General features: G+C 43.7%; 1 protein-coding gene across 1 annotated transcript in view; it reads right to left on the bottom strand.

The window, feature by feature from the left end:
• GHITM (growth hormone inducible transmembrane protein) overlaps nt 1–27,817 on the bottom strand; it is a 716,610-nt gene that overhangs the window by 122,807 nt on the left and 565,986 nt on the right. The window contains exon 8 of the mRNA XM_044056881.1: nt 27,360–27,531. Coding sequence (XP_043912816.1) covers nt 27,360–27,531 — 172 coding nt within the window. The remainder of the gene's footprint in view (nt 1–27,359; nt 27,532–27,817) is intronic.

The following is a 27,817-nucleotide window of genomic DNA, read 5'->3' as shown; positions in this document are numbered from 1 at the left end:
ATAAATCAGACAAGATAGGCTGAACAAGCGTGGTGGAGGCATTGCTATCATGCATAAAAATTTCCTCAAAATTGAAAATGTAATCTCTACTCCCCCAGATCTATCAGAAGCAGAAATTCAAACTACCCAATTTGAAGTAAATCCACATAAAACCATCATAATTATTGCCTCCTACCTACCACCAGGAAATAATCTACCTACCATTGAAAGTCTTCTGTCTTGGGCATTCTCTACTTTCAACCAATAAACTATAGTGCTAGGTGATTTCAACTTGGACTGGCTATCCTGCTCATCTGACAACCCCTCAAATTTTATCAATTTATTCAATTTCACACAAACTATAAAATTCCCCACTAGAATCGATAAAACACACTAAAATAATCTATTCTATACCGGATACTAACCAATAAGCCCAACTTTGCCCACCATGCTGGGTGCCTCTCAGATTCTCTCAGTGATCACTCCCCTACCTTTCTTCTAAGGAGACGCATTCACTCCCCCTCTAATATCATTTTCAAACACATACGCAACAATAAAAGAAGTCATGTCATACTATAACGTTCCATCTGTGTTGTTCATCTTCATTCATTACTGAATGACTCTGCTGCTGTGGCAAGCTCACGTCAGCCAAAAACTCTCATGCCAAGATTACCCATAGTGCCCCTCTCCCCATTACCTCAGATCGAGTTTGCCCAAGGATGTAAAAGCAGAGGCCTTTTCTGCTCAGAATACCTTAAATAGGATAAAGGACCAATATCCAAAAACCTCTAGGAGTCTATTGGAGGGGGATGGTGGGAGGGGCTTAATGAATGAATGAAGATGAACACAGATGGAACGTTATGGTAAAACATAACTTCTTTACCTGATGTTAATCTTCATTCATTCCTTACGGATGGGACAGAGTCCCTAGCTACCTAGTTTCCTGGGAGGCCCTATGGAAGAATATTCCTGAGCACCACTGAGCCAAAGGCAGCTCTCCCCCTAGAGACCAAATCCAATTTGTAAAAGTATGTGGGGAAGCCCACATTGCTGCTGCACAAATATGATCCATGGTAGCTCTAGAGTGGAAAGACATCAAGGTTACCATAGATCTAGTTGAATGTGCTCTAATTTTGTTTGGCAAGGGCAATTTGCTATGGTGGTAGAGAAAACATATGGAATCTCTCAACCATTTCGACAAGGTAATCTTGGAAACCGATTCTCCCATTTTAAGCCCAGAATAAGAGATAAAGAGTTGGTCGGATTTGCTAAAGGATTTTGTTCTGTCCAGGTAGGAATTGCCCGAGAACATCCAGCAAATGGAGGCAGTACACCCCTTTATTTAAAGAATTTGGGAAGAACACTGGCAAGTCAATTGTCTGATTCATGGTCAACTCCGAAATTACTTTGGGCGGGAAGGGTGGATTAGTCCAAAGCGATACTCTTTGTGGAAGATCATGTAGGTTAGTTTGACACACACAAGGCTATAGTTCAGATATTCTTCGTGCTGGAGTAATAGCCACCAAAAAAAGACAGACTTCCATGAGAAAAATTTTATGTCACAATTGGCCGCAGGTTCAAAAGGGGCTTTAGTTAGTGTGTGTAATACAAAGGTGAGGTTCCAAGGCTCAACAGGTTCCCTAATGGGGGGCCTGATGTGAGAAACCCCTTTCAGAAAGGTTTTGCAGAGGCGATGAGAAATCAAGGAGGTATCCCCGAAGCCATCGTGAAAATTGGCAAAAACAGATAGGTGAACCCGGATCACAGAAGCTGCTACTCCTGACTGTAATAGGCTGGAGAGTTAAGTACACCAGGCCGGAGAGATAATGAAGTACACCAGGGACTTAGGGTGAACCAGGACCTATGTTATTATCACAAGCCCACAAATTAAATCTCTTCCACTAGTCACAATACAATTTTCTTGTGGAAGGCTTAAGAGAAGCCAAAAGAATGTCGTGTATAGGGGATGAAAGCTTCTGCTGCCTGGCAATTATTGGAAGTGGAGAAACCAAGCGGTCAGCTTGAGGCTGGATAGATTTGGGTGGAGTAGCCCTTGAGAGTATGACAGCAATCCCGGAGTTGGATCCAGAATCCATAGTTTGCATACTAGATGAGACCATAGGAAGGGAAGCCAAACTTGTTGGGGCCAATAAGGAGCAAAGAGGATTACTTTGCTTCTCAACCGAATTACTTTCTTCACGAAATGCGGGATCAATGGAATCAGAAGGAAAGGTGTAGAGCAGGCCCATGGGCCAATCGTGTGTGAGCACGTCCCTCGGGGGGGGGGGGGTCCCTCAGGATTAGAAGCAAAGTAGCTTCTGCACTTGTGATTTATGGGCAAGGTGAACAAGTTGCAGCAAGGCTGGCTCCAAAGGGGAGCCTTCCAGAAGAGTTACCCCCCTCTGCCACATGGGGTATACTCGCCACGTGTGTCACAGAAAGGACCCTGGGACTTCTTGTGCCACATTTTCCCACTCCTCTGATTCCTAGAGAAATATCGGGGATTGGAAAAGTTGACACCTACGGCAGACAGGGTCTTACCGTCCTGCTCACACCTGGTTAGTGTGTCTTCACTTTGGATACGAAAAGGGAGGAAGGTTCGACTGGAGCACCAAGGAAGAAAGCCCTGAAGGGATCCGCAAAGTCGCATCCAGGCATGACGTCTCATGACAATGTCTGCACCCGCCAATCTAGACACCCCTTCGGTTGCATGGGAGACCAACCTTATGGACGAGTTAGAGATGGACTCTAGGGTTGCGAGCTGTGAGGCCACTTTATATCCGGGACCTCATCAGATACAGCTCCCACTAGTGTTCCAGAGAGCTCCATGATGAGATTTCTCTGGAGCCTAGTGAAATATACCAGATAATTCAATGACAAAGGTCGAAGAGTGAAAGTCCACTTCCCTAGTTTGTCCAATGCCCGGGACTTCTTGTTCGGGGGATGAACAATGTGGCTCTCCTTGGTGAGCTCTTCGTTGCCGCCACCACCACCATAGCGTCTACAGGCAATCCTTTAGAACAATGAAGACCATCTTTAGGGGGGACATAAGAATTTATCTGGTCTCAGGGGGATAGGCTCAATACAGTCAGGCTTTTTCCAGGCACGTTGCACAAGCTGGACGAGCTTGTCGGCAGGTGGGGCTAACCAGGTGGTAGAGGGCCGGGTACAGAAGGCCTACAAGAACACAGACTCCTTGGAGAATGGGTTTGTGGACTTCCAATCCTCTCGCTGTTTTAAAATTTCAAGGATGTCTCCAAAGGAGACATCTTCGGGAGGAGATTTTGGGGACCCTTCCCCTTCATCATAGTCCATGTCTTCCGTTGACAGACTCTTCAGGGGAGTATGTGCTTACTCTTGCACATTCTCTTCCTTGGAACCTCCTTGGCAGGGGCTTCTGAAGAGTACTCGGGAGAGGGGATGCCCTGTTCAAGGGTATCTTGCGGCTCCCTTACCTGGTGTCCTGGAGTGGCAAACTGTGTCAAATGAGGTCTAGGAGGCAAGTTCATATGGTATTCCGATGTCTGTGGAGTCAGCTGAGTGCTTGCAGAGACCAATGCCCTTTCTATCGCCTGGAAGTGGGTCCGCCTGAAGATAGATGGGAGCCCGGAACAGAGGTCACATCTCACTTTGACAGACCCGCTGCCAGGAGAGGAACCTCAAGGGAACTCGGTGCCGTCATTGAGGCCGTAGCACATGGTGCAGTATAAAAAAAAATCTGCACAAGGCTAGGACCCTCTTTGCCAATGGGCCAGTCACGACCCCAAGGATGGCTTGGATCCAAGGGAGCAGACGTCCATAGGGTGATCATCAGTGCCACAGACGAGGATGCCATTGGAACAGTGACAGCTGGAACCGGAAAAGGCATCGAAGCAGAGGGCTTTGGACCCAGAGAGGTCAAAGGAGTACAAGACGGAGTGTGTGGAGAGAACTCCTATGTTCCAAATGGGATAGAGGGTTTACTTAGTGAAGACAACCCCCTAGCAGTCAAGAGATGATCCACAATTCTGACCATGTCTAATTCTGATAGGCTCCTAAAGGATCTGGTGGATATCCCCGACAGGGAGTCTGGACGTTCCAAGTTGTCCTGAGAATGGATCTGTCGACTGGGAGTATCTGGTCAGAGGTATGGGCTTCTCCCTTCGACACCATGGTCGATGGACCTGTAGAAAATGTAGTGGGGGGGTAACTGGAATTGGATACTCTATTGTTTGGGCCGTAGGGAGAATCTGAGCAGGTGCAGTCATGGTCTGTACCGTGGTAAATCTGAGCAGAGGTCGACAGTACCGACAGTCTTATCAGACTTCGGTTCAGTAATCAACATCAAAGTAGAGGACTCGAGTCCTGGTGCCGATGGAGCTGAAGGCAATTTAGTAGTCATGATCAGAGTCGGTTCCACAGTTGGCACTGAAGGGGTTTTGAGCCCTGGTGCCAAGGGAACTGAAGACAATTTAGGTCTAGGCTCTAAAGACTTTGATTCCGGATCTCTAGGAGAAGAGGAAACCGAATGGCTTCTCCTCTTGTGTTCTTTACTAGGAGGGGGAGAACCCTCCGATGCAGAAAGAGCCTGTAAAAAAGGAGTTTTGAGTAGTCCTTTTTAGAATAAATTTATTGCGTCTCATTCAGTGTATGGGTAATAAAGCTCGCACAAATATTACATGGTGGTTGAACAGTTAAATGGGGCACATTTAAGCAGTACACACAAGTATGTGCATCAGAGTTCGGCATTTTGCGGGCACACTGGTCGCAAGCTTTAAAACCAGTGGTACCTTTTTTGCCCACCATAACCACAAACTGTCAAGGCCACTACACCTGCAAATACCACAATATCAACAACAAAACTACTACTACACTATAGCAATACAACTAAACCACTTTTTTATTATTTTTTTATATATATAAAGGAAGGAGAAGAAAGAAAGTAAAGGGTACCAACAATGGTATCCTAAAAATACCACAGAGGGTTAAGGGCAGGAGCTACCAACGATGGTAGGGAAGAATACCAGAAAACGGTAAAGGGGAAGTAGAATGAGGCACTTTACCAGATAAAGGATAGCGAGAAGGTATTTATCAACAAATGGTAAAACTTCAACAAGAAATACGCTTTATCAACAAAGAAAACCACTTAGCTGAGAGTGAAGGCTTGACACACCCTGACAAGTACGTGGCAAATGAGATCTGAGGTAATGGGGAGAGAGGCACTGTGGGTAATCTTAGCATGAGAGACTGCTTGGCTGACGCGAGCTTGGCACAGCAGCAGAGTTGGAACAGAGGATCGGTTCTGAACCCATCAGTACAGAATGGATGAAGATCAACAACATCAGATGAAATTTTTCCCTACCATATTAAATCCTCTACTTTAAAAATGCAACTGGTCACCTCTAAAAATCACTCCACCTAGACCAAGCTGTACAATATTTTAATGATACCTTCCTCAACATCCTTTACCTTGCTCCAACAAGAAAAATTCACTCCAAAGCCAAAAACCTACCTTAGATAACCAAATATGCTAAATTTCTTATTAAACAAAGGGATAGAGCCTGGACTGCTGATCAATCCTCCAAAACCTCAGAAAATCTCACCTCTTAAACAACTAAGAAACCTAACCAAGAGTCTATTATCTGACAAAAATCTTATTTTCTAGCTAGTCAGCAAAAACAAGAAGTTATGTACTCACCACAACGTTCAATGTATGTAGTCCATCTCGCCTCACATTCTTACCCGTTGGTTCGGAGCCGAACCTCTGCTCCGACTCGGCCATACTCTAGCTCAAAATCTTCAATTGGCTTGTGGCTAAGAGGTATCCCATGGTGCAATGCGCCTATTCCCCAGATCTTGTCTGCAGTGAGCTCACATCCACACACACAAACACGTCAACTCAACCTATCAAGAAGGAGTGCTGAAACCAGAGACTCTACCTCTAGGTCCTCCAGGAGGGGGTAGGTGGGTGGGTTAAGTAAGAATGTGAGGCGAGATGGACTACATACATCGAACGTTATGGCGAGTACATAACTTGTTGATGTTATGTAGTCCAATCTCGCCTATATTCTTACCTATGGGACAGCGTTGCTAGCACCTAGACCTTGGGCGGCTCACTGGAAAATACTCCTGAGCACTGTGGAACCAAATGAGGATCTGCCCCTTGATACCAGATCCAATTTGTAATGAGTAATAAAGGTGTGAGGAGATGCCCAAGTAGCTGCAGCACAAATATCATCCATAGACATCCTGGCCTGAAAGGCAGTAGACGTGGACACCGAACATGTAGAGTGAGCCTTTACCTTGAAGGGTAATTCCTTGCCATTTGAAGAATAGATGAAGGAAATGCAGCTAGAAATCTATCTGGACACAGTTACTTTGGAAACTGAAGTCCCTAGTCTGTTTTCCGAAAAGCAGACAAAAAGTTGGTCAGATTTGCTAAAATCCTTTGTTCTATGTTAATAGAAATGTAATTGTCTGTGGACATCCAGCTGATGAAACTTAAATTCTGCCTTGTTAGAGAATCCAGGAAAAACACAGGCAACTCAAGACTAGTTGAGGATTACCACTGAAGCAACCTCAGGCATAAAGGAAGGATTACCACTGAAGCAACCTCAGGCATAAAGGAAGGATTAGGTCTTAGCGAAACCCTATCCTTGCGAAATATCAAGTAAGGGGGGGCAGGACTGATAAAGCTTGGAGTTCACAGATCCGCCTAGCTGAAGTGATGGCCATCAAAAAGAGTCTTCCAAGACAAAAGTTTTTGGTCACAGGTTGCCGCGAGCTCAAAAGGAGGAGAGGTAAGCTGCTGTAGCACAAAATTAAGATCCCATGGCATAACAAGGATCAAAGATCGGAGGTCGTAGTAGCATAGTCCCTTTGAGAAAGGCCCTACAAAGTCTATGCACCATTATATTAGGTTCATTATCAACATGAAAAGAAGAAATGGCTGCCAACTGTACTTTAACAGTTGCCGCAGCAGATCCCTGACTAAACAGTTGAGACAGAAACTCTAAAAATCAATGAGATGGGAGCTGTGTAGGGATCAATCTGGCTTTCATGAGCACAAATGGAAATTCTCTTCCACTTAGTGGAATAAATCTTCCTAGTTGAAGGCTTGTGGAAGGAAGACAGAGTATGAACCACCTCCGGTGAAAAATCATGAAGCCTGACTAGGGATGGAATTGGAGCAGCCATGCTGTCAACCTGAGGGTTTGGATGGAGGGGTGAAAACTGTCCTGACATGAGTCAACAGATCCGGCTCTGGGTCCAGAAACCACGTCTCGTCCATTAGATAAGGGTGAAGAAAGCGGAACCAGATCTGACGAGACCAGTGTGGAGCAATCAGTATCATTTTGCTTCCCAAAGACTGTGCTTTCTGAATAACCTTTGTCATCAGGGGAATTGGAGGGAAGGCATAGAGAAGACCGGAGGGCCAATCGTGAACTAGAGCATCCCTGGGCGTTTCCCCTTCCGGGAGAATAAGGGTGAAGTAGCTGCTGCATTTGGCATTGAGGGGGCTGGCAAACAGATCGCAGCAAGGCTGACCCCATTTGTGGAAAATCTGTTCCACCACCTGTTCGTTCAGGGACCACTCGTGAGGCATCAGAATAGCTCTGCTCAGCCTGTCGGCAATCACGGTGGACTTCCCCGGAATGTGCATTGCCACTAGAAAGCAATGGGAAGATGCTGCCCACTGCCACACTCGAAGAGCCTCTCTGCAAAGGGGATACGACCTGGTTCCTCCCTGTTTGTTCAGATACCAGACCACAGACATGTTGTCAGAGTGGACTGCAATTGTCCCAAGAGGAAGAAAGCTGTGAAGTGCTTGCAACGCTAATAGCACCGCTCTTATCTCTAAGACATCGATATGCAAATGGATCTCTTGTTCCTGCCACGTGCATTGGACAGTCCTGCCGAGATAATGCCCCCCCACCCATCTGGGAGGCATCCGTGGTCACAGTGGCAATTGGAGGAGGAAGAACGAAAGGCATACCCGTGTTGAGATTGCTAGTCTGAAGCCACCAGCGCAGATCCTGCTTGCACCTGTCTGTTATTACAAGATGGGAGAGAGGAAGGTGCTGAAGAGACCACTGGGCAAAAAGTAGCCAATGAAGAATCCTCAAGTGAAGTCTTGTAAGAGGGACTAGCATAATCGGAGCAGCCATGGTACCTAACAGCTGGAGGGCCACCTTTGCCTTGACCTTCTTCAGTGGTAGTACAGAGTAGACTTGTTGCTGTAAAACCTGAATTCTTTCTTCTGGCAGGAAGACCCTCAAGAGAACAGTCTCTAACTCTGTGCCAATAAAGGTGACACTGCGAGTGCAACAATGCAGACTTTTCCCAATTCAAGGGGATTCCCAGACTTTGGCACAGTGCAATAGTAGCATCACTGGTCTGTAGTAGTAGATGACTGGTGGTGGCAGACAGGAGCCAGTCGTCCAGGTACGGAAACACTTGGAATCCCATACATCTCAAGTGAGCTGTTACCACTGCCATGCATTTGGTGAACACCCTGGGGGCTGTGGTGAGACCAAAGGGGCAGGGCGCGAAACTGAAAATGACTGGCTTCCAACCGGAAGCGTAGGTGACTTCTGGATGCCCTGTCCATTTTTATATGGTAGTAAGCATCCTTAAGGTCGATGGAGCACATCCACACATCTTTCCCTAATAACGGGAGAATTGACTGTAACGTGACCATGTGGAACATGGACTTCTCTACATGAAGGTTCAAACGGCTGAGATCCAAAATGGGTCTCAGGTCCCCTGTTCTTTTCGGCACCATAAAGAATCTGGAGCAAGTCCCTAATCCTACTTGGTCTGAGGGGACGGGCTGGATGGCTCCTTTTAACAGCAACTTTTGAACTTCTAAGGTTGCGGAATCCCTTTGACTGGGTGAAACGTCTGGGATTCTTTTGTTTGGAGGAGGAGATGAAAGAAAGGGAATGTGATAACCTCTGGAGATTATCTCTAATACCCACTCGTCTTGGGTGTTGTCTTGCCAGGCTTCTGGGTATAGAGTAATGTGATGCCTGACTGGCTCCATAGATGAGCAGTCGGGCCTCCTCTCAGGAGCGCTGGTAGGGGGAGCCACGAAAGGAATCGCGGTCCCCCTGGTTATGCGGGCCTCCCCTGCCTCTAGGGCAGCGTCTACCTGAATTTCCAGCCCCTCCTCTGCCTCTGGAAGGGGAATCACTGTGTCGTGAAAAAACCTGCAATTTTTCTGAACCACATTTTCCCACCCTTCTGGCCCTTGGGATAAGGTCTAGAAGACATGGAAAAATGGACTCCCACGGCAGACAGGGTTTTTCCTTCCTGCTCGCATCTAGTGAGAGTATCCTTCACCTTTGTTCCAAATAAGGATGAACCATCAAAGGGTGCGTTGGTGAAGGTTGACTTGAAGGCCTCCGTGAAAGTTGCACAGGCGCATCCAGGAGAGTCTCCTAAGAGAAATTCTGGAACCCGCAGCCCTGCTCGCTCCATCGGCGGGATGGACAGCAGATGAAGTTTCTGCAAGTTCCTTCTTGGTGGCTGCTGCCACCACCATGGCATCTACTGGAATGCCTTTTGAAAGAAATTCTCTATCAGGGGGAGCGGACAAAAACTTGTTGGGTTTCCTAGGGACTGGTTCCACAGTGTCCGGAGTTTCCCACACCTTTTGACAAACTAGGTCCAGGAGTTCATTGAACGGAGGAGAAACTCAAGAGGCGGAGGATTGGGAACCAAAGGCCTTCAGGAACACAGACTCCTCCTCAGAAGGGGCTTTAGATGGCCAGTTGCCTCTCTGTCTCAGTATTTCCAAGATATCTGAAAAAGAGATATAGTCAGAAAATGACTTCGGGGACCCCTCTGACTCCTTGAGGTCGGTGTCAGATGGGAGGGACTCATCTTGCGAGTCAATGCGCTTCCTCTTGCACACACTCTTTCTGGGTGGCTCCTCAGGTAAAAAACCCGGGGAGGCTTCAAAAAGCTGGGGACCACTCATGGAGGTATCCTGAGGCCTTAGGTCGCCGCTGTCCCTAGATAGAGGGTGATCTGATACTGATATCAGTGCTGGAGGGGGAAGAGTGTTGGTACCGTAGGATGCAGCTGACGACCTGGCCAGCACACTCCTCATGACCTCGAAGGCTGAAACCCCTGGCTCCAAAGGTCGACTAACCACAGAAGACCACCTCGGAGCAGAGGAAATAAGGTTCGATGCCGGGTCCATGCTCACCCAAGCCAAAGCGCCAAGAGGAAGGCTCAGAGCCCAAGATCGACCAGATACCTCCCTCTCTGCCCCGTCCAGAGAGCTGTGGATCCTGGACCCCGTGGATGGCGCAGACGGGGTCAGAGCAGAGATCGTAACAGAGGTGCCAGAAGGGGCAACTGGAGCCGATCTCGTGGCATCAGACGGAACAGACAGCTCTGGCTCAGAAGAAAGGTCCGGAGGAGGAAAAGCCAAAAATGAAGGGGGGATGGGCTCCGGAGCCAACTGGGCCAGAGCCGACAGCAATTTAGCCAGCACCGATGGCTGAAGCAGTTTCTTCACCACTCTATCGACATAGTCATCTGAAAGTGTCCTGGAGGATCTAGAGGACATGGTTAGGGACCTGGATCTCCCTATAGAGGGAGACCCAAGAGTAGGGGAGAACGGTTGAAAAACTGGAGACTGGCTCCGAACTGAGACATCTGACCTCGGGTCCAATAAACCTGGAGCCGAAGTAGACATCATAGAAGCACCATCTTCTACTGGCTCCGAAGGCAGTGGAGCCGAAGAAGCTAGAGTTGTCAATTTTCTCCGGCGGCTCCGAGGAGACTGACGGAGCCGGAGAGCGCTTCTTAGAAGACTTCTTATCCACCTTTTTATCTGATTTAGGAGAAGACTTTGAACTGGAGGATCTCTCTAAATCCTCTTCAAAAGATGGTTTCAGCAATCCTCTCAAAATCAGCTTGTTCTTCCTCTTGCAGCACGCGGGGGCTAAAAGTGTGATAGAACAAGCAGGATCCCTGTAAATGAATAGCGCCCAAGCAATACACACACATAGATCATCCCCATCTGTCAAAGACATTTTGTTGTTACACAACACACTTTTTGAAGCCCGAAGGCCTGGGCTCTTTAGACTCCTTGGACATTTTGAAACAACACACACACGGGAAAACAGTAGGGGCACCTTCACCACAGAAACAAGAAGCGTGGGAAACTAGCCTCCAACTCAAACGGCCTAGAGACCGTGCGGTAACCACAGGGAGGACTAGGTCCTCTAAGTTAAATGGGCCTAGCCCAAGAAAAAAAACAGGGGAACAACCAACAGTCACACCACAAAAATGCTGCCAAGGGGGATTAAACTGGTAAGCAACAGAAACAACTACAGGAAAAACCAGGGGAGGACTTGGTCCTCTGAAATAGGACTAGCCTGTAAACACCAGGTAAAGCGGGATACCAGAAGAGACACTAACTTGCTAAAAGTAAAAATTACACACACTAGCTATTAAAATAGCTTTTGGAGCTACTAAATTGAATAAAAGTAGTAAATTAGTACTTAGCCACGGCCAAGGGCGAGACCGCATCCAAGCTGTATGAGTGGCAAATGAGATCTGGGGAATAGGTGCATTGCACCATGGGATACCTCTTAGCCACGAGTCAAATGAAGTCTTCGAGCTAGAGTACGGCCAAGTCGGAGCAGAGGTTCAGCTCCGAACCCACGGGTAATGTAGGTGAGAATGGACTACATATCACAAGGTTTTGCCAAAATTTTTGTAGGTTATTTAACTACCTCCTCAACCCTGGCAAAATCTGTACCTGTGCACCATCTACAACAATTAACACTGAATGTATAGCTTCTCAATTTAATTCAGATTTCATCACAACATCGCCTCACTTTTAAACAACAAATCTAACCAACCCCTTACACTGCTTACTTCTACTAATTCTAAACCCAACTTCTTTTAAATGCATATAAACATCATGCATCAAAAAACTCCTATCAAAACTAAAACCTACCTGTCTGGCAGCTGACCAACTCCCTAATGACTTCTTAAAAACTGCTGCAAGCTCCATCGCCTATCCCGTATCTATCCAAATCAATCGTTCCATCGCAGAACATGTCCTCATACTACGGAAAATATCCCGTATCATCCCCCTCCAAGGGAGGCCCATCTAAAGATCTTTACAATTATCGGCCCATTGCCATTCTTTCACCCCTAGCCAAAATCTTAGAGAAATGTATCCATAAGCAGCTCCTAGACCACCTCACTACAAATAACCTCTTATCTAGCTCACAGCATAGCTTCTGTCCAAAACACAGTACCTCCACAGCCTTCATAAGTTTCACTAACTACATCACCCTCCTGAAAAACAATGGACAACTAGTCTCCACTACATTCCTTGACATGTCCAAAGCTTTTGATATGGTATCCCACCAACTACTAAATACTCTAGCCTCCTTCAACCTCACCTCTACAGCTCACAACTGGTTCTTTAGCTACTTACTAATCGACAACAGGCAACTAAATGGGATACTCTCCACACTCCTCCCAGTCTCTGTTTTGGTTACTCAGGGTTCCATCCTTGGCCCTCTCCTTTTTATTACATTTACAAACAGTCTACACACTGCCACTAAATCTGCTTCTATCATTCAATATGCTGACAATGCTACTCTTATTTGCTCTGCTCCCACACCCCAAGAACTCCAAGATAAACTGCAAAAGTCATTCTTAGACATTATAAATTACCTAAATAAACTTCAACTCATCCTAAACCCAAACAAAACAAAATTAATGATCTTCTCTAACAGGAAATCCAAAGCAAAACCACATCCTCTCTCGATCTACTCCACTAATGGCACTATAATAGAATCAGTTAACCAAACAAAAGGTGTCACAACAGACAACAACCTAACATTCAACAAACATCACTCACAATTAAAGTCATCAAACTTGGTGCTCTACATACGGCCAAACCTTACCTTACTCAAAATACCAGACTAGCCACAGCCAGATCCCACCTCCACTCTACTCCTCAACTTTTTACTAACCTACACAAATCTGATTTACATCTACTTGATTCCTGCTATAACAAAATAGCAACATTTGCTGCTAATATACCCAAAAGGAACCATCATTGCCACTTGCTCTTGAAAAATTACACTGGCTTGAATTTCTCAATCTGTTATTGTTCAATCAGCTCACCACTGCCCACTCCATTATCCACAAACCTGAAAACTGCCCTGTACTCTCCAACCTAGTGTAACTAAATACCAACACCAGGACCTTTAGATCATCCGATAAACTTATACTCAAGGGTACAAAGTCCCATAATTACTTCAGCGACTCTCTCTTCTCCTTCAAAGTAGCCAAGCAGTGGAACCTATTACCCCAGAATATCTTAAACACAGATAGTCACAGCTTCAAAAAACTCCTAAAGGAATACCTTACTCAATAATGGCCATGCTCCTGTAATACTCCTGGCTAGGTTCTCAGGACTTCGATCAAATATTTTCTATTCTGCTATCTTCTCGTCTTACTTCTACCAAATGAAAATAACACAATGGTTTTTAGTTATATATCTAGTGAGTTTCATGTTACTGTCTGTAGTAAGGCTTAAGAAATGTAACGTCTTCTGTTTTACATTCCCTTTTTGTAAATTGCGATTGTTGGCAACTGTCAAGCTTTTTGTATAATGTTTGTAAACATTTTTTAATTTTTTGTAATCTTTTTGTACTATTGTTATGGAGCTAATCTCCCCGGGTCTCCGCTAAAAACAGGCTATTTGCCCAGCTGGACTATACCCGGTTAACAAATGTAAAATAAAATAAAAACTGCCATCTTTGCTTCTACCCTGGGGTGAAGTCCCCAGACACCCTTAAGATCCACTGGCCCCAGCAATGCCAGAGTATATGGGGGGGGGGGGTAGGAGATTAGCTGACAAACCCAGTATGCAGGTAACGCACTGGGGAAGGTGGGATGAAGTACAAGGGTATGACAAATAGAGGTAAAGTTTGAGCAAGTCTTCCTATAATTTCAAAAGGCATGAATGCTGACTGGCCTGTATTAACAGTCAGGTTACATGCCAATAAACATCTTAAGTGTTCATTTTGTAAGGATGTTTTTTTCTAACAAGTGGGGATCAGCTCTAGTAATCACAATGTTGTCAGCTTAAAACAACTAAAACTATAGAAGTTAAAGGGTAGGACAAGCAGAGACCCTTATGGGACACCACTGCTGGTAACTCTATTAAAGTGAAGTTGTCACTACAGGCAAAAGTGAAGGTTCTGTTATTTAGGAATTTGGAAAACCAGAAGCACACTTCAAAAAGTGACAACATTTTGACATAAAAGCACTTCGATGTACAGATCGGGTCATTTCACATCTACAAATAACCCAAGCGAGCTTGCACTAGTCCACACTAGAGTAGATGTGGATGGTGAATAAGAAGACAGCATGCATTTAGGACTAAGCATAGCATATTACAGCTGTCTGGCAGGATGCAATACTTGGACAGGTATCAATGTTCGGTCATATATCAGAGATTTAAGCATTTAGCTACGTCTGACATTGGGTAACAGGTAATAGTCTCCTGCAGCATTGGGTGCAGGGACTTTACAAAACAGAATGAGCACTGAAAAACTAAGGCTGTTAGGGTGAGTGGCCATGTACACTGGGGACCAGTCTATGTTGCTCAAGTCATATTAGGGCACGTTCTGAAATGAGGCACTCTTCAGCAGGTTGTAGAATATGACAGTATATTTAAGGTTTATAGGGGCTTTTGAGTATAGGGCACTGAAGTCACTCAGGTGGATATGGAATGTGCATTACCATTAAAAAAAAAAAAAAAAGTTTGGTATCTTCAACAAAATGTATAAAATGGAACAGCTGTGGATTGGATTCAATCTTGTGCCATCTGAAACTAAGGCTCCACTAAACACTAACTATTCAGCTGAGATTACACACGGTCAGAAAAGTCTAAATCTCAAAGATTAATCTGTGGTCTTCAATATGTACTGGTATACTTCAAGTCTGATACATGGACATTAGTCCAAGTGGGGTCACTATCTTGCCAGAGATGTCCTTATTAACTAGTGTTGCTGATGTGCTTTTTTTTAAACTAAAGTGAGGAAAGTGAGGGAATTACCACCTTCTCTGCCACTAGAGTGGTTGTCTTAGAGTTTTGGTGGATTTGTGGTGGCATCCACAAGTTTTCTTTTAACCAGGACTCAGTTATGCCCAGTACTATGGGTTACAGATGGTGCCACAGTTCTTGCTGTATCCATTTACTGTTTAGAAAGTAGACAATTTCAGTTAGTTACAGAAAACCTGTACGGACCAAGGCTGACAAGGATCTCCCTCTTGCTATTGTGAGCAGGTGGTGTCAGCAGGGCATTGATTTGTGATACTGAAATTTAGGATTAGATGGGGTGGTGGAAAGAAATTAGAAGTCCTAGTGAAGAAAAGGGAACAAAGTTGCTGGGGGGGGGGCAACAAGGTAGGCCTGGATGGGTTATGGATGTGAAGGGCTTTGGGTAGAAGTCTCAGGAACACAGAAGCAACACTAAAGCAAGAGATCACAAAGACCATCAAGATGCCTAGCCATAAGAAGGCACACTTACGTGTATACCTGCCTTTCATCCAGCATTTAATAGTAATCAACTGCCAAACTGAGCAAGATGCGAAATAAAATAACTTCTAAAGGTTTTTTTTCTGCAACTGACAGATCTGTAAGATGCAAAATACTGTATGACGAGTCCTAATAACATTAAACTGCAACTCAAGCAAATCTACAGGATTATGCAAGATGGCTTTGCTCCCCCTGACAAAATGGGCTGTGCACCCCACAACTCTGGTGCTAACCTCAACACTGTTGTACTTGAATACAGAGCAGTCAGTGGTACAGCAATCTCAGGCTTTGCACACATTACCACTCTGACATACACTTTCAGTTAAACTATAGGATATACGGTCTTTGGAATCATCTCCTGTAGGAAACATGCACGGATAAAGTTCTTCTGTCCTCGCCACTTAAAATCTTGAGCTCCTCCACTCAAAGCACAGCTGTGTAGTTAACATATCACAACAGCAGCCATTTGACTAGACCAATGTGGCAGTAACAATTACATAGAAGGCATATATGCACACAGATAATGTCTAGCCATTCCACAAAGCTTCAGGTACCTTCTTTGCATGGCATACGTTTGCCCTTAGCACAGCAAGATATGCCTGTAAAAGAGGCACATACAGACTCACCAAAACTCTCAACTTTCTTGCTCTTACAAAGGCTGAAGCATATTATTCCGAGTAAAGTCTTGTCAAAAGAATCAGAAAGAAAAAAAAAAGTTACCCCATCCTGGCTGGTCAGAAGGGTATAACCACTACCACAGTGATCTATTTGAACACTACCGTTACGCAAGTTAAGTACATAGCTGTATTATGTTTTTCATTAGATGACTGTGGCAACAGCCATTATATTTGGGATATCTACCAAAGCTCAAGAATGGTGGATGGAGAAGGGACAGATGGACAGAGTCCAGAATTCCATGGAGAACAGCTCTTGTGAAAGCTGTTCTGGCACTGGAAACCACATCCAGCTTGTCATGTTTGGGACATGTATTAAGAGATGACAAAGCAGTTGCTTCAAAATGGATCTACAGAGTTCACACCATTCCAGAAAGCCCCCCAATGTAGCAACTGCTCTAGTGGAAAGAACCTTGAGACTGTTAAAAGGATATTTGCCGTAATTATTACAGAAGAAATGAATGGAGAAAGCCATTTTGTTTAAAAGCTGGCTGCCCCTTGTTCTTTCCAGTTTTGTCCAAATATCACTTGTCTGTAAGCATCTAGGCAATGAATAATTCTCTCTCCTTTGTTTTGGGGATCAGGACAGAAAATAGGGAACTAGAGATAATTTGATTATGGGTATATTCAAAGACACCTTTAGGCATAAAGGAAAATACAAAAAAATCAAACCCTAAACATTGGGGAGCACGCACACACATGGGACATATTGACTGGATGCATGCCCTGTGGTCACTGCAGCCACTGTAATAAGGTCACCAAGTCCAAACAATTCTCTAGTAGAAATTGTGGTGTGTTTTTTGATATTGACTTCTTTGCCAACTGCAGCAGTGACTGGCTAGTTTATCTGGCTTCATGCAGTTCTGCATTTTATATAGGACAGACATCCAAGGCCACTTAAGACTGAGGATCTCTAAGCATCTAACTGACATTAAACACAAGAGAACCAGCAATGCCTTATATAAGCATACTACTGAACACCCCACAGCCTCTTTCAACTTTATGACTATTAACAGAATTTTGGGTGACAGATCAAACAAAGCGGGATGGAACTCTCTACTGGATGTTAGAGAGAAAAAATGGATCATCAAACTGGGTGGACTTTTTCCACCTGGACTAAATTAATATTTATGAGGCAACCAATCACGGTATGTAACTAATTTGTATTATTGTTTAAAAGGAATAAATGAATGCTTTTGTTTTCAACACTGATGAAGGCTAAGAAACTATTCTAGCCGAAACCGGTCTGTTCTTTTTAAATGTAACTTAATAAATATATTCTGATATTTGTTACAGCTTACTCAGCACAAGATCCTCGTGGTGGCCAGCAGAGTAATCCAAGCTTCAGAGAGCTGAAAAAGCGACTTTACCTGATATAAGTATTTTTTTTGTGGCTTTCCACTTCTATTTATCTTGCTACTGTATATTCGCCTGTTTGCTGATACATTGCTACTGTTTTATTCTGCATTTATTCTGATATTGCACTTGTTTCTCAGTTTGTTACTTTAAATATCTGTAACTGTTGCAAATTGTTTGTGTAGGCTGTGATAGCCGATTTATAGCATTTATAAGTGTTTACTGTATCTGTTCTGCTTGTCTCTTGAAAAAAAACCAAAAAATATCTCTTGTTTCCCCCCCTTGCTAAGCTAGATTAGTCCAGTTTCAGAGCTTGCTGATCCCTGGACTTTGTTTGCAGTTCCTGTTACTGATTCTTTACCTAATTTGGAAAGGAGGAAGTTCCTTTGCTATCCAGTGGGAGTGGGAAGCATTGAGCTGCCTGTTGGTCCAGTTTTGTGAGGTTTCAGCCAGCAACTTGTAGTTTATTGGTCGTTTTGGGCCAGTTCCTAGCTTCTTTCAGCCCCCTGATATAAAACGCTAAACGCTTTGGCTTGTACCTACTCAGCACAAGATCCTCGTGGTGGCCAGCAGAGTAATCCAAGCTTCAGAGAGCTGAAAAAGCAACTTTACCTGATATAAGTATTTTTTTTGTGGCTTTCCACTTCTATTTATCTTGCTACTGTATATTCGCCTGTTTGCTGATACATTGCTACTGTTTTATTCTGCATTTATTCTGATATTGCACTTGTTTCTCAGTTTGTTACTTTAAATATCTGTAACTGTTGCAAATTGTTTGTGTAGGCTGTGATAGCATATCAATAGCATCTATAAGTGTTTACTGTATCTGATCTGCTTGTCTCTTGAAAAAAAAAAAACCAAAAAATATCTCTTGTTTTCCGCCTTTGCTAGCCGCCTGTTTTAGATTAGTCCAGTTTCAGAGCTTGCTGATCCCTGGACTTTGTTTGCAGTTCCTGTTACTGATTCTTTACCTAATTTGGAAAGGAGGAAGTTCCTTTGCTATCCAGTGGGAGTGGGAAGCATTGAGCTGCCTGTTGGTCCAGTTTTGTGAGGTTTCAGCCAGCAACTTGTAGTTTATTGGTCGCTTTTGCCAGTTCCTAGCTTCTTTCAGCCCCTGATATAAAACGCTAACGCCGCTTTTGGCTTGTACCTACTCAGCACAAGATCCTCGTGGTGGCCAGCAGAGTAATCCAAGCTTCAGAGAGCTGAAAAGCGACTTTACCTGATATAAGTATTTTTTTGTGGCTTTCCACTTCTATTTATCTTGCTACTGTATATTCGCCTGTTTGCTGATACATTGCTACTGTTTTATTCTGCATTTATTCTGATATTGCACTTGTTTCTCAGTTTGTTACTTTAAATATCTGTAACTGTTGCAAATTGTTTGTGTAGGCTGTGATAGCCGATTTATAGCATTTATAAGTGTTTACTGTATCTGTTCTGCTTGTCTCTTGAACAAAAAACAAAAAATATCTCTTGTTTTCCGCCTTTTAGATTAGTCCAGTTTCAGAGCTTGCTGATCCCTGGACTTTGTTTGCAGTTCCTGTTACTGATTCTTTACCTAATTTGGAAAGGAGGAAGTTCCTTTGCTATCCAGTGGGAGTGGGAAGCATTGAGCTGCCTGTTGGTCCGGTTTTGTGAGGTTTCAGCCAGCAACTTGTAGTTTATTGGTTTGGGCCAGTTCTAGCTTCTTTCAGCCCCTGATATAAAAAGCGCTAAACGCTGCTTTTTGGCTTGTACCTACTCAGCACAAGATCCTCGTGGTGGCCAGCAGAGTAATCCAAGCTTCAGAGAGCTGAAAAAGCGACTTTACCTGATATAAGTATTTTTTGTGGCTTTCCACTTCTATTTATCTTGCTACTGTATATTCGCCTGTTTGCTGATACATTGCTACTGTTTTATTCTGCATTTATTCTGATATTGCACTTGTTTCTCAGTTTGTTACTTTAAATATCTGTAACTGTTGCAAATTGTTTGTGTAGGCTGTGATAGCCGATTTATAGCATTTATAAGTGTTTACTGTATCTGTTCTGCTTGTCTCTTGAAAAAAAAAAACCAAAAATATCTCTTGTTTTCCCGCCCTGCTAAGCTAGATTAGTCCAGTTTCAGAGCTTGCTGATCCCTGGACTTTGTTTGCAGTTCCTGTTACTGATTCTTTACCTAATTTGGAAAGGAGGAAGTTCCTTTGCTATCCAGTGGGAGTGGGAAGCATTGAGCTGCCTGTTGGTCCAGTTTTGTGAGGTTTCAGCCAGCAACTTGTAGTTTATTGGTCGTTTTGGGCCAGTTCCTAGCTTCTTTCAGCCCCCTGATATGGCTTGTACCTACTCAGCACAAGATCCTCGTGGTGGCCAGCAGAGTAATCCAAGCTTCAGAGAGCTGAAAAGCGTCTTTACCTGATATAAGTATTTTTTGTGGCTTTCCACTTCTATTTATCTTGCTACTGTATATTCGCCTGTTTGCTGATACATTGCTACTGTTTTATTCTGCATTTATTCTGATATTGCACTTGTTTCTCAGTTTGTTACTTTAAATATCTGTAACTGTTGCAAATTGTTTGTGTAGGCTGTGATAGCGATTTATAGCATTTATAAGTGTTTACTGTATCTGTTCTGCTTGTCTCTTGAAAAAAAAAAAAAATCGCTAAAAAATATCTCTTGTTATCCCGCCTTGCTAAGCTAGATTAGTCCAGTTTCAGAGCTTGCTGATCCCTGGACTTTGTTTGCAGTTCCTGTTACTGATTCTTTACCTAATTTGGAAAGGAGGAAGTTCCTTTGCTATCCAGTGGGAGTGGGAAGCATTGAGCTGCCTGTTGGTCCAGTTTTGTGAGGTTTCAGCCAGCAACTTGTAGTTTATTGGTCGTTTTGGGCCAGTTCCTAGCTTCTTTTACCCCCTGATATAAAAAAAAACGCTAAACTTGTTTTTTTTTTATTTTACTCAGCACAAGATCCTCGTGGTGGCCAGCAGAGTAATCCAAGCTTCAGAGAGCTGAAAAGCGACTTTACCTGATATAAGTATTTTTTTGTGGCTTTCCACTTCTATTTATCTTGCTACTGTATATTCGCCTGTTTGCTGATACATTGCTACTGTTTTATTCTGCATTTATTCTGATATTGCACTTGTTTCTCAGTTTGTTACTTTAAATATCTGTAACTGTTGCAAATTGTTTGTGTAGGCTGTGATAGCCGATTTATAGCATTTATAAGTGTTTACTGTATCTGTTCTGCTTGTCTCTTGAAAAAAACCAAAAAATATCTCTTGTTTTCCGCCTTTGTTAGATTAGTCCAGTTTCAGAGCTTGCTGATCCCTGGACTTTGTTTGCAGTTCCTGTTACTGATTCTTTACCTAATTTGGAAAGGAGGAAGTTCCTTTGCTATCCAGTGGGAGTGGGAAGCATTGAGCTGCCTGTTGGTCCAGTTTTGTGAGGTTTCAGCCAGCAACTTGTAGTTTATTGGTCGCTTTGGGCCAGTTCCTAGCTTCTTTCAGCCCCTGATATAAAAACGCTTAAACTGCTTTTTGGCTTGTACCTACTCAGCACAAGATCCTCGTGGTGGCCAGCAGAGTAATCCAAGCTTCAGAGAGCTGAAAAGCGACTTTACCTGATATAAGTATTTTTTGTGGCTTTCCACTTCTATTTATCTTGCTACTGTATATTCAGCCTGTTTGCTGATACATTGCTACTGTTTTATTCTGCATTTATTCTGATATTGCACTTGTTTCTCAGTTTGTTACTTTAAATATCTGTAACTGTTGCAAATTGTTTGTGTAGGCTGTGATAGCCGATTTATAGCATTTATAAGTGTTTACTGTATCTGTTCTGCTTGTCTCTTGAAAAAACCAAAAAAACCCAAAAAATTATCTCTTGTTTTCCCGCCTTGCTAAGCTAGATTAGTCCAGTTTCAGAGCTTGCTGATCCCTGGACTTTGTTTGCAGTTCCTGTTACTGATTCTTTACCTAATTTGGAAAGGAGGAAGTTCCTTTGCTATCCAGTGGGAGTGGGAAGCATTGAGCTGCCTGTTGGTCCAGTTTTGTGAGGTTTCAGCCAGCAACTTGTAGTTTATTGGTCTTTTGGGCCAGTTCCTAGCTTCTTTCAGCCCCCTGATATAAAAATAAACGCTTTTGGCTTTACCTACTCAGCACAAGATCCTCGTGGTGGCCAGCAGAGTAATCCAAGCTTCAGAGAGCTGAAAAGCGACTTTACCTGATATAAGTATTTTTTGTGGCTTTCCACTTCTATTTATCTTGCTACTGTATATTCTGTTTGCTGATACATTGCTACTGTTTTATTCTGCATTTATTCTGATATTGCACTTGTTTCTCAGTTTGTTACTTTAAATATCTGTAACTGTTGCAAATTGTTTGTGTAGGCTGTGATAGCGATTTATAGCATTTATAAGTGTTTACTGTATCTGTTCTGCCTGTGTCTTGCAAAAAAACAAAAAATATCTCTTGTTTTCGCCTTGCTAAGCTAGATTAGTCCAGTTTCAGAGCTTGCTGATCCCTGGACTTTGTTTGCAGTTCCTGTTACTGATTCTTTACCTAATTTGGAAAGGAGGAAGTTCCTTTGCTATCCAGTGGGAGTGGGAAGCATTGAGCTGCCTGTTGGTCCAGTTTTGTGAGGTTTCAGCCAGCAACTTGTAGTTTATTGGTCTTTGGGCCAGTTCCTAGCTTCTTTCAGCCCCTGATATAAAAACGCTTAAACGCCTTATGATGCCGCGATTAGCCGATGAAGGGAGTTTGCGTGCTGAGCTGTTGCACACACACAGGGCAGCAGGGCGGTTAAGCAGATTTAAACTATTAGGGCTACCTAAATTAAACTCTTCAAATTTTCCCTTAAAACTACCTTCCTCGAACTATACTACTGATCTAATCAGCGATCCTATAACTAAAGATCATCTCTACTTGACTCCAAGTAGACTATTCTCTATCTGTTAAACCTAGCACTTGCTCCTACAGTACTTATTACCTTGATACGGCACTCTTGTCATAGATAGTACCCCAAAAGGCAAACCCCATTTCTGTCACCCACGTCCGCCCGAATCCTTTTCAAAGTTTTTGTCTATTCCTCCTAGCATGTCGCCGGGTCAGTTCCTAGTGTCCCCTGGTGCGCAGCTGGTGAACCTGGAATTTTGAGGCAATGTTACAATTGCCTCATGTACACAGACAACCCTCTCCTCCTCCCACAAAACACAAATACATGCGAGGAGATGCAACTCTGACTGGAAACTGGGCTGGAGGCTCGGAGAGATGCACTATACGGCCAACTGGCTGAGTTTCAACATAGGACTGGCAAGACCAGTCAGGAGGTGAAGGTTACCACACACACTATAGACCCAGTCTCACATAGTACCATCACAACCTCAAATCATACACATAAACACACAAAGACATACTGAGGCACTGAACAAAAATCTACCAAAACAGCAGAGGCCACCTAAGCAGACACCCAAACAACCACCACCTCAGAACACAGCACCTGCAACACATAGACCTCACAGTCAGAGTGTCAAACAGTCACAGCCCTTAAGGCCAAACACAATGCCAGACACACTAGTCATTGGTGACTCCATAGTCAGACACACTGACGCTCCGCCACCAGACTGAGTAAGGAGAAGGTCACAGTAAGCTGCCTGTCGGGCTAGAATCCGCCACATACGCAAGCACTCAGGTCTCTCAACAGCAGGTACAAATATGACTCAGTCATTGTCCATGCTGGTGTGAACGACCTGAGACGCACCTCCTTGGACTACATGAAAGAGACATTGAGGAGCTCTCTGATTATGTAGCCCAGGCAGGTATGACCCTGACCTTGAGCAGTATCCTACCTTCACCAAGAATGATGCCACAATACAGAGATAAGATGATCAGCTTTAACAATTGGCTTAACCACTGGTGTCATTCAAAGGGGATCCAGTGTCTGTCTGCCTGGGATGACATGCTGGACAAGCCACGCTGCTTAGGGGGGCTTGCACCTGTCACCCCTGGGATTCGGATATTGGCAAAGGCTCTTGCCACCCCATAGTGCCTTTTTAGGCAAGGCTCAAATTCTAAACCTACCACCCTAGAACACAAAAAGGAAAAAACTAAGGGTAATGCTGCTCAATGCCAGAAGTCTAAATCTCAAAATGCACGCACTGAAGGCCCTTCTCAATATGGAGAACATCGATGTCTGTGCTGTGACAGAAACCTGGTTCAAGGCTCCTGAGAGCACCCCAGCACTATCAGGTTTTACCTCATATCATGCTCCGCCCCAAAATCGACAATACCAAGAAAGGAGGGGGTATCCATATTCATCAAGGACACCCACACCTCAAGACTGGTGGCACATACGGCAATGCATCGGAGACCATCCAGGTGCAATTAACCATAGGCAAGACTGCTCTGCAAATTGTAGCATGTTACAGGCCACCCTCACAAACTCAGGAACCTCACATGGCCTTCCTGAAAACACTAGAGGGGATAAATGTATCACCAAACACCATCATACTAGGTGACTTCAATTACCCTAATATAGACTGGGAACACTACTCAAGCCCAAACACCCTAGCCCAAAAGTTCCTGGAATTCATAAACTCAAATGCCATGGAACAACTAGTCACCATCCCCACAAGAGGAGATAACATACTTGATCTCATCATCACGAACATGGGAGCACAATGTTCAACACCGAAGTATACCCTCACTGGTGAGATCAGATCACAAACTAATCTCGCTGGAGGTCCTCATCCCACCCCCACCTGAAATAAAAAGACCACAGTAAAACTCGAAAGCCGACTTCACACTTCTAAAGACTAGTGTGGTCTCCTTTAAGGCCCCCGAGGAAAACAGTACTCAAGCGCTGAATCACTCACAAATGCCTTCTACCAGCACCTGCAGGACTGCATGGATAAGGCAATCCCAAGCAAAACAAAGACTCTCTGTACAAGGCAAGCCCACTCTGGTGGACCCCAGCCATAAACAAACTCTACAACAAAAGGAGAAAGCTACTACAAGATAGAGCAAAATCCTTAAAAGGTAAGACACCCTTGATCACTATAAGTAAAAACTAAGAGCTCTCATAAAATCATCCAAAGCAAATTTTGAGAGAAAAATAGCTAAAGACTCAAAAGACAATCATAAGGCATTCTTTAGCTATGTTAGAAACCTGGGAGGAAACTCCCAGATATGCTCAGAACTAGTCAAAATGATGTGAAGATTACTGATCCTACAGACATTGCCAACATACTGGCTGACAGGTTCAGTGCAAACTTCCCCTCCCCAAAGGAGAGATATCTATACCAAACGATTGCAGCCCCCAAACATTTCCAACCAAGTTAAAACTGCTCTCTCAAAGCAAAACACAGCATCCATGGGACCCGGCGGTGTCCCCCGGCTGTGCTCCAAACTCAATGAGGAATTAAACCCACAACTAGGACAGCTATTTAATCAAAGTCTTACCTCTGGATATGTACCCAGGAGTGGCGCACTGCAACTGTGGTCCCACTTCACAAAGGCGGTGCTTCCACCGACCCTGAAATTACCGCCTATTAGCTTGACAAGCCTTATCTGCAAAGCCATGGAGAGGATCATAATGGACCTCATAAATAAAGACATAGGAATTTGCAGACCTTGGATCCAACCAGTTTGGCTTTCTCAAAGGCAGATCATGCCTTTTAAACTTGGTTGACTTTTTTCAAACAGTCTCCAAAGCCATTGATGAGCGAAAGGCAGTCCATAGAGCCTACCTGGATCTGGCGAAGGCCTTGATACAATACCTCACTCGGGTATCATTGAAAACTCAGCAGCTTAAATGTTAACCCATACATCACAAGATGGGTTGCAAACTGGCTGAGTGACAGAAGCCACAGGGTCAGAGTTGCTGGCGCCATGTCAGACTCAAAGCCTGTCAGAAGTGGGGTCCCACAGGGCTGAGTCCTGGGCCCACTCTTTTGGCATCTACTTTTCCAGTACAAGCAAACACAGGAGGGTTATGGCTGACAAAGTTTGCAGATGACTGCAAACTGGAGCCATAGAAACACATCTGACACAGATATCCTTCAGAAGGGTCTCACAGAAACGGATAACTGGTGCCAGAGCCATGGCCTAAAGTTAAATGCCAAAAATGCATAGTCATACCCTTCGGAAAACAAGGTTACCCTAGCTACCAAATAGGTGGCAATCCACTGAGCACAGAAGAAGTTATCAGGGACTTGGGGACCCAGGTTGATTGTAGTCTGTCATTCGACACCCATGTAGCTAAAGTAGTTAGGAAGACCTTCTACATTGCCCACCTTATCATGAAGGGATTCTCATCTAGATCAAGGGAGGTCATGGTCCTTTACTCATCACTCATCAGACCAATGATTGAGTACAATGCCCAATTCGAATGTATCTGACCCGACACTTGCAGCAGCTGGAGAGACCACAAAGTTCCTCACCAAAAGGATAAAGGGTCTCAAAATCTGTCCTATGCTGCCCGACTGAAAGAACTCCAGCTCTATTCAGTCGCCACCCTTGCTCAGAGGTGACCTTTGCCTAACATACAAGGCCATGTCAAACCCAGATTTGATGAATATGCTTCACCTCAAAAATCTAGATCCACCAGAGCCACAAGGGCGGAGACTTAAACCTCGACACGGCTATTAATAGGATGTGCTGGAGGGATAGATTCATCACCCAAAGACTCCCTATGCTGTGGAACAAAATCCCGGTATATGTGAGGCAGAGCACCTCACTGGCCTTGTTCAAGAGAAATCTTGACCAATGGATGGGAGATCGCAAATATACCCCAGGGATTACCTCAGTGTCACTGCTCGACAGAGGCACAGCAAAATAATGGGTATAGTTCCCCATACTTAAGGGGTGGCGTAAGCCACAAAACGATGGGCTAGGCTTGTAAATGCCCTCGGGCAGATAGCCTAGTATGAACCTATGAACCTATGAACCTTACAGTTGCTGGCTCATCATTTTTTTCCTTGGAATGAAGAAGACATCACCACATCAGAAAGTCTTCTTTTTCAAAGAGAAGATTTTACATTTTATAAGGGAATTTTCCACATTCTGCACCCTGATAAACTTCCATTCTTTGAGACAGCTTCCGTAGTTTACAATTTTTTCTTTCACATGAAATGCATGGGTCACAGTACTCAAACGTATGCTTAATTTCAGGCTGAACACTGTCAGAATCCTCACGAAATGGTAGCTTGTTTATTATTTTGTTTTTTGGAAGAGGAATTAAAGAGAATGAAAATGAAAGGGATTCAATTGCTGGAAGATCTCTTAAAATAATCCTGAAATTATCATAAGATTATATATACAAATGGATTTATCCTTCTCAGTAATAAGGATTTTTTATAGTGAACTCAATAAATAGAAAAATAATACTAATTAAATAATAATTAAACACCAAAGTTAAATGAGTTAACACAGCCTGTGTCAGCGTAGTGACCTGGCAAGTGACATGTCAAAATAACTCAAAAGACTGAAAACTTCCGATGCAAGGGTACTCCTGAATTGCTTTTCACAACCAAGTTTTTCCTGGCATCTCAAAGCTTACTTCTAAAATTAGGGTTTGCTCTTGGAAGTACACTGAATCAACATATTTCAACATTTATATGTACTGTTTTCTAAATCAAAACAGAGCTATTTACCTCAAAATTACACATGTTCATTTTAGACAAGTGGCTAGAAATGTTTTGAAGGTACCCTGTGTCATCACCAAGTTAAGTTTCTGAAAAGGCAATGGGACCTCTTACTGAGCCACAGTTAAACCTGCTGCTCTGTGCAAGCCTGATACTTACGCATTGATAGGGTCATATTTCTGTACTCCATAAACTGGGTAGGTCTCTGCACGTTTGATAACTTTTTGAGTGTCATAAAGCAAGAACATGCCGAAAAGGACAAGTCCGCCATATATTGCAATTGAATATAGCCCAGCACCAAAAGCAGATGTTGGAGGTAAAAACATGGACCCTATTAAAAAAAACAACAAAAAAAAAACATTATGCCAGTAACCTGACAAGTACAACACTCTTTCTATTCTTTTATTAACAGGCATAGTACCATTTTTCTACTTTTCAATGTGCACAATATTAAGCATCAGCCAGCTATGCATGTTAAGCTGTACACACACACAAAAAAGAGCAGTACTAAATTAATACCTACATTATAAAATGGGCAGGGTAAACTGACCAAGCAAATTGTTACATATGCATCAAACTCAGTGACTTTAAAGGCAATAGGCTAGAGCATGCCACCT

Source organism: Protopterus annectens, chromosome 14.part0 (genome assembly GCF_019279795.1).
Source record: "Protopterus annectens isolate FY-2018-M chromosome 14.part0, PAN1.0, whole genome shotgun sequence".
In the NCBI taxonomy this organism is placed as follows: Eukaryota; Metazoa; Chordata; order Ceratodontiformes; family Protopteridae; genus Protopterus; species Protopterus annectens.
This window is presented reverse-complemented; position numbering and strand designations above follow the sequence as displayed.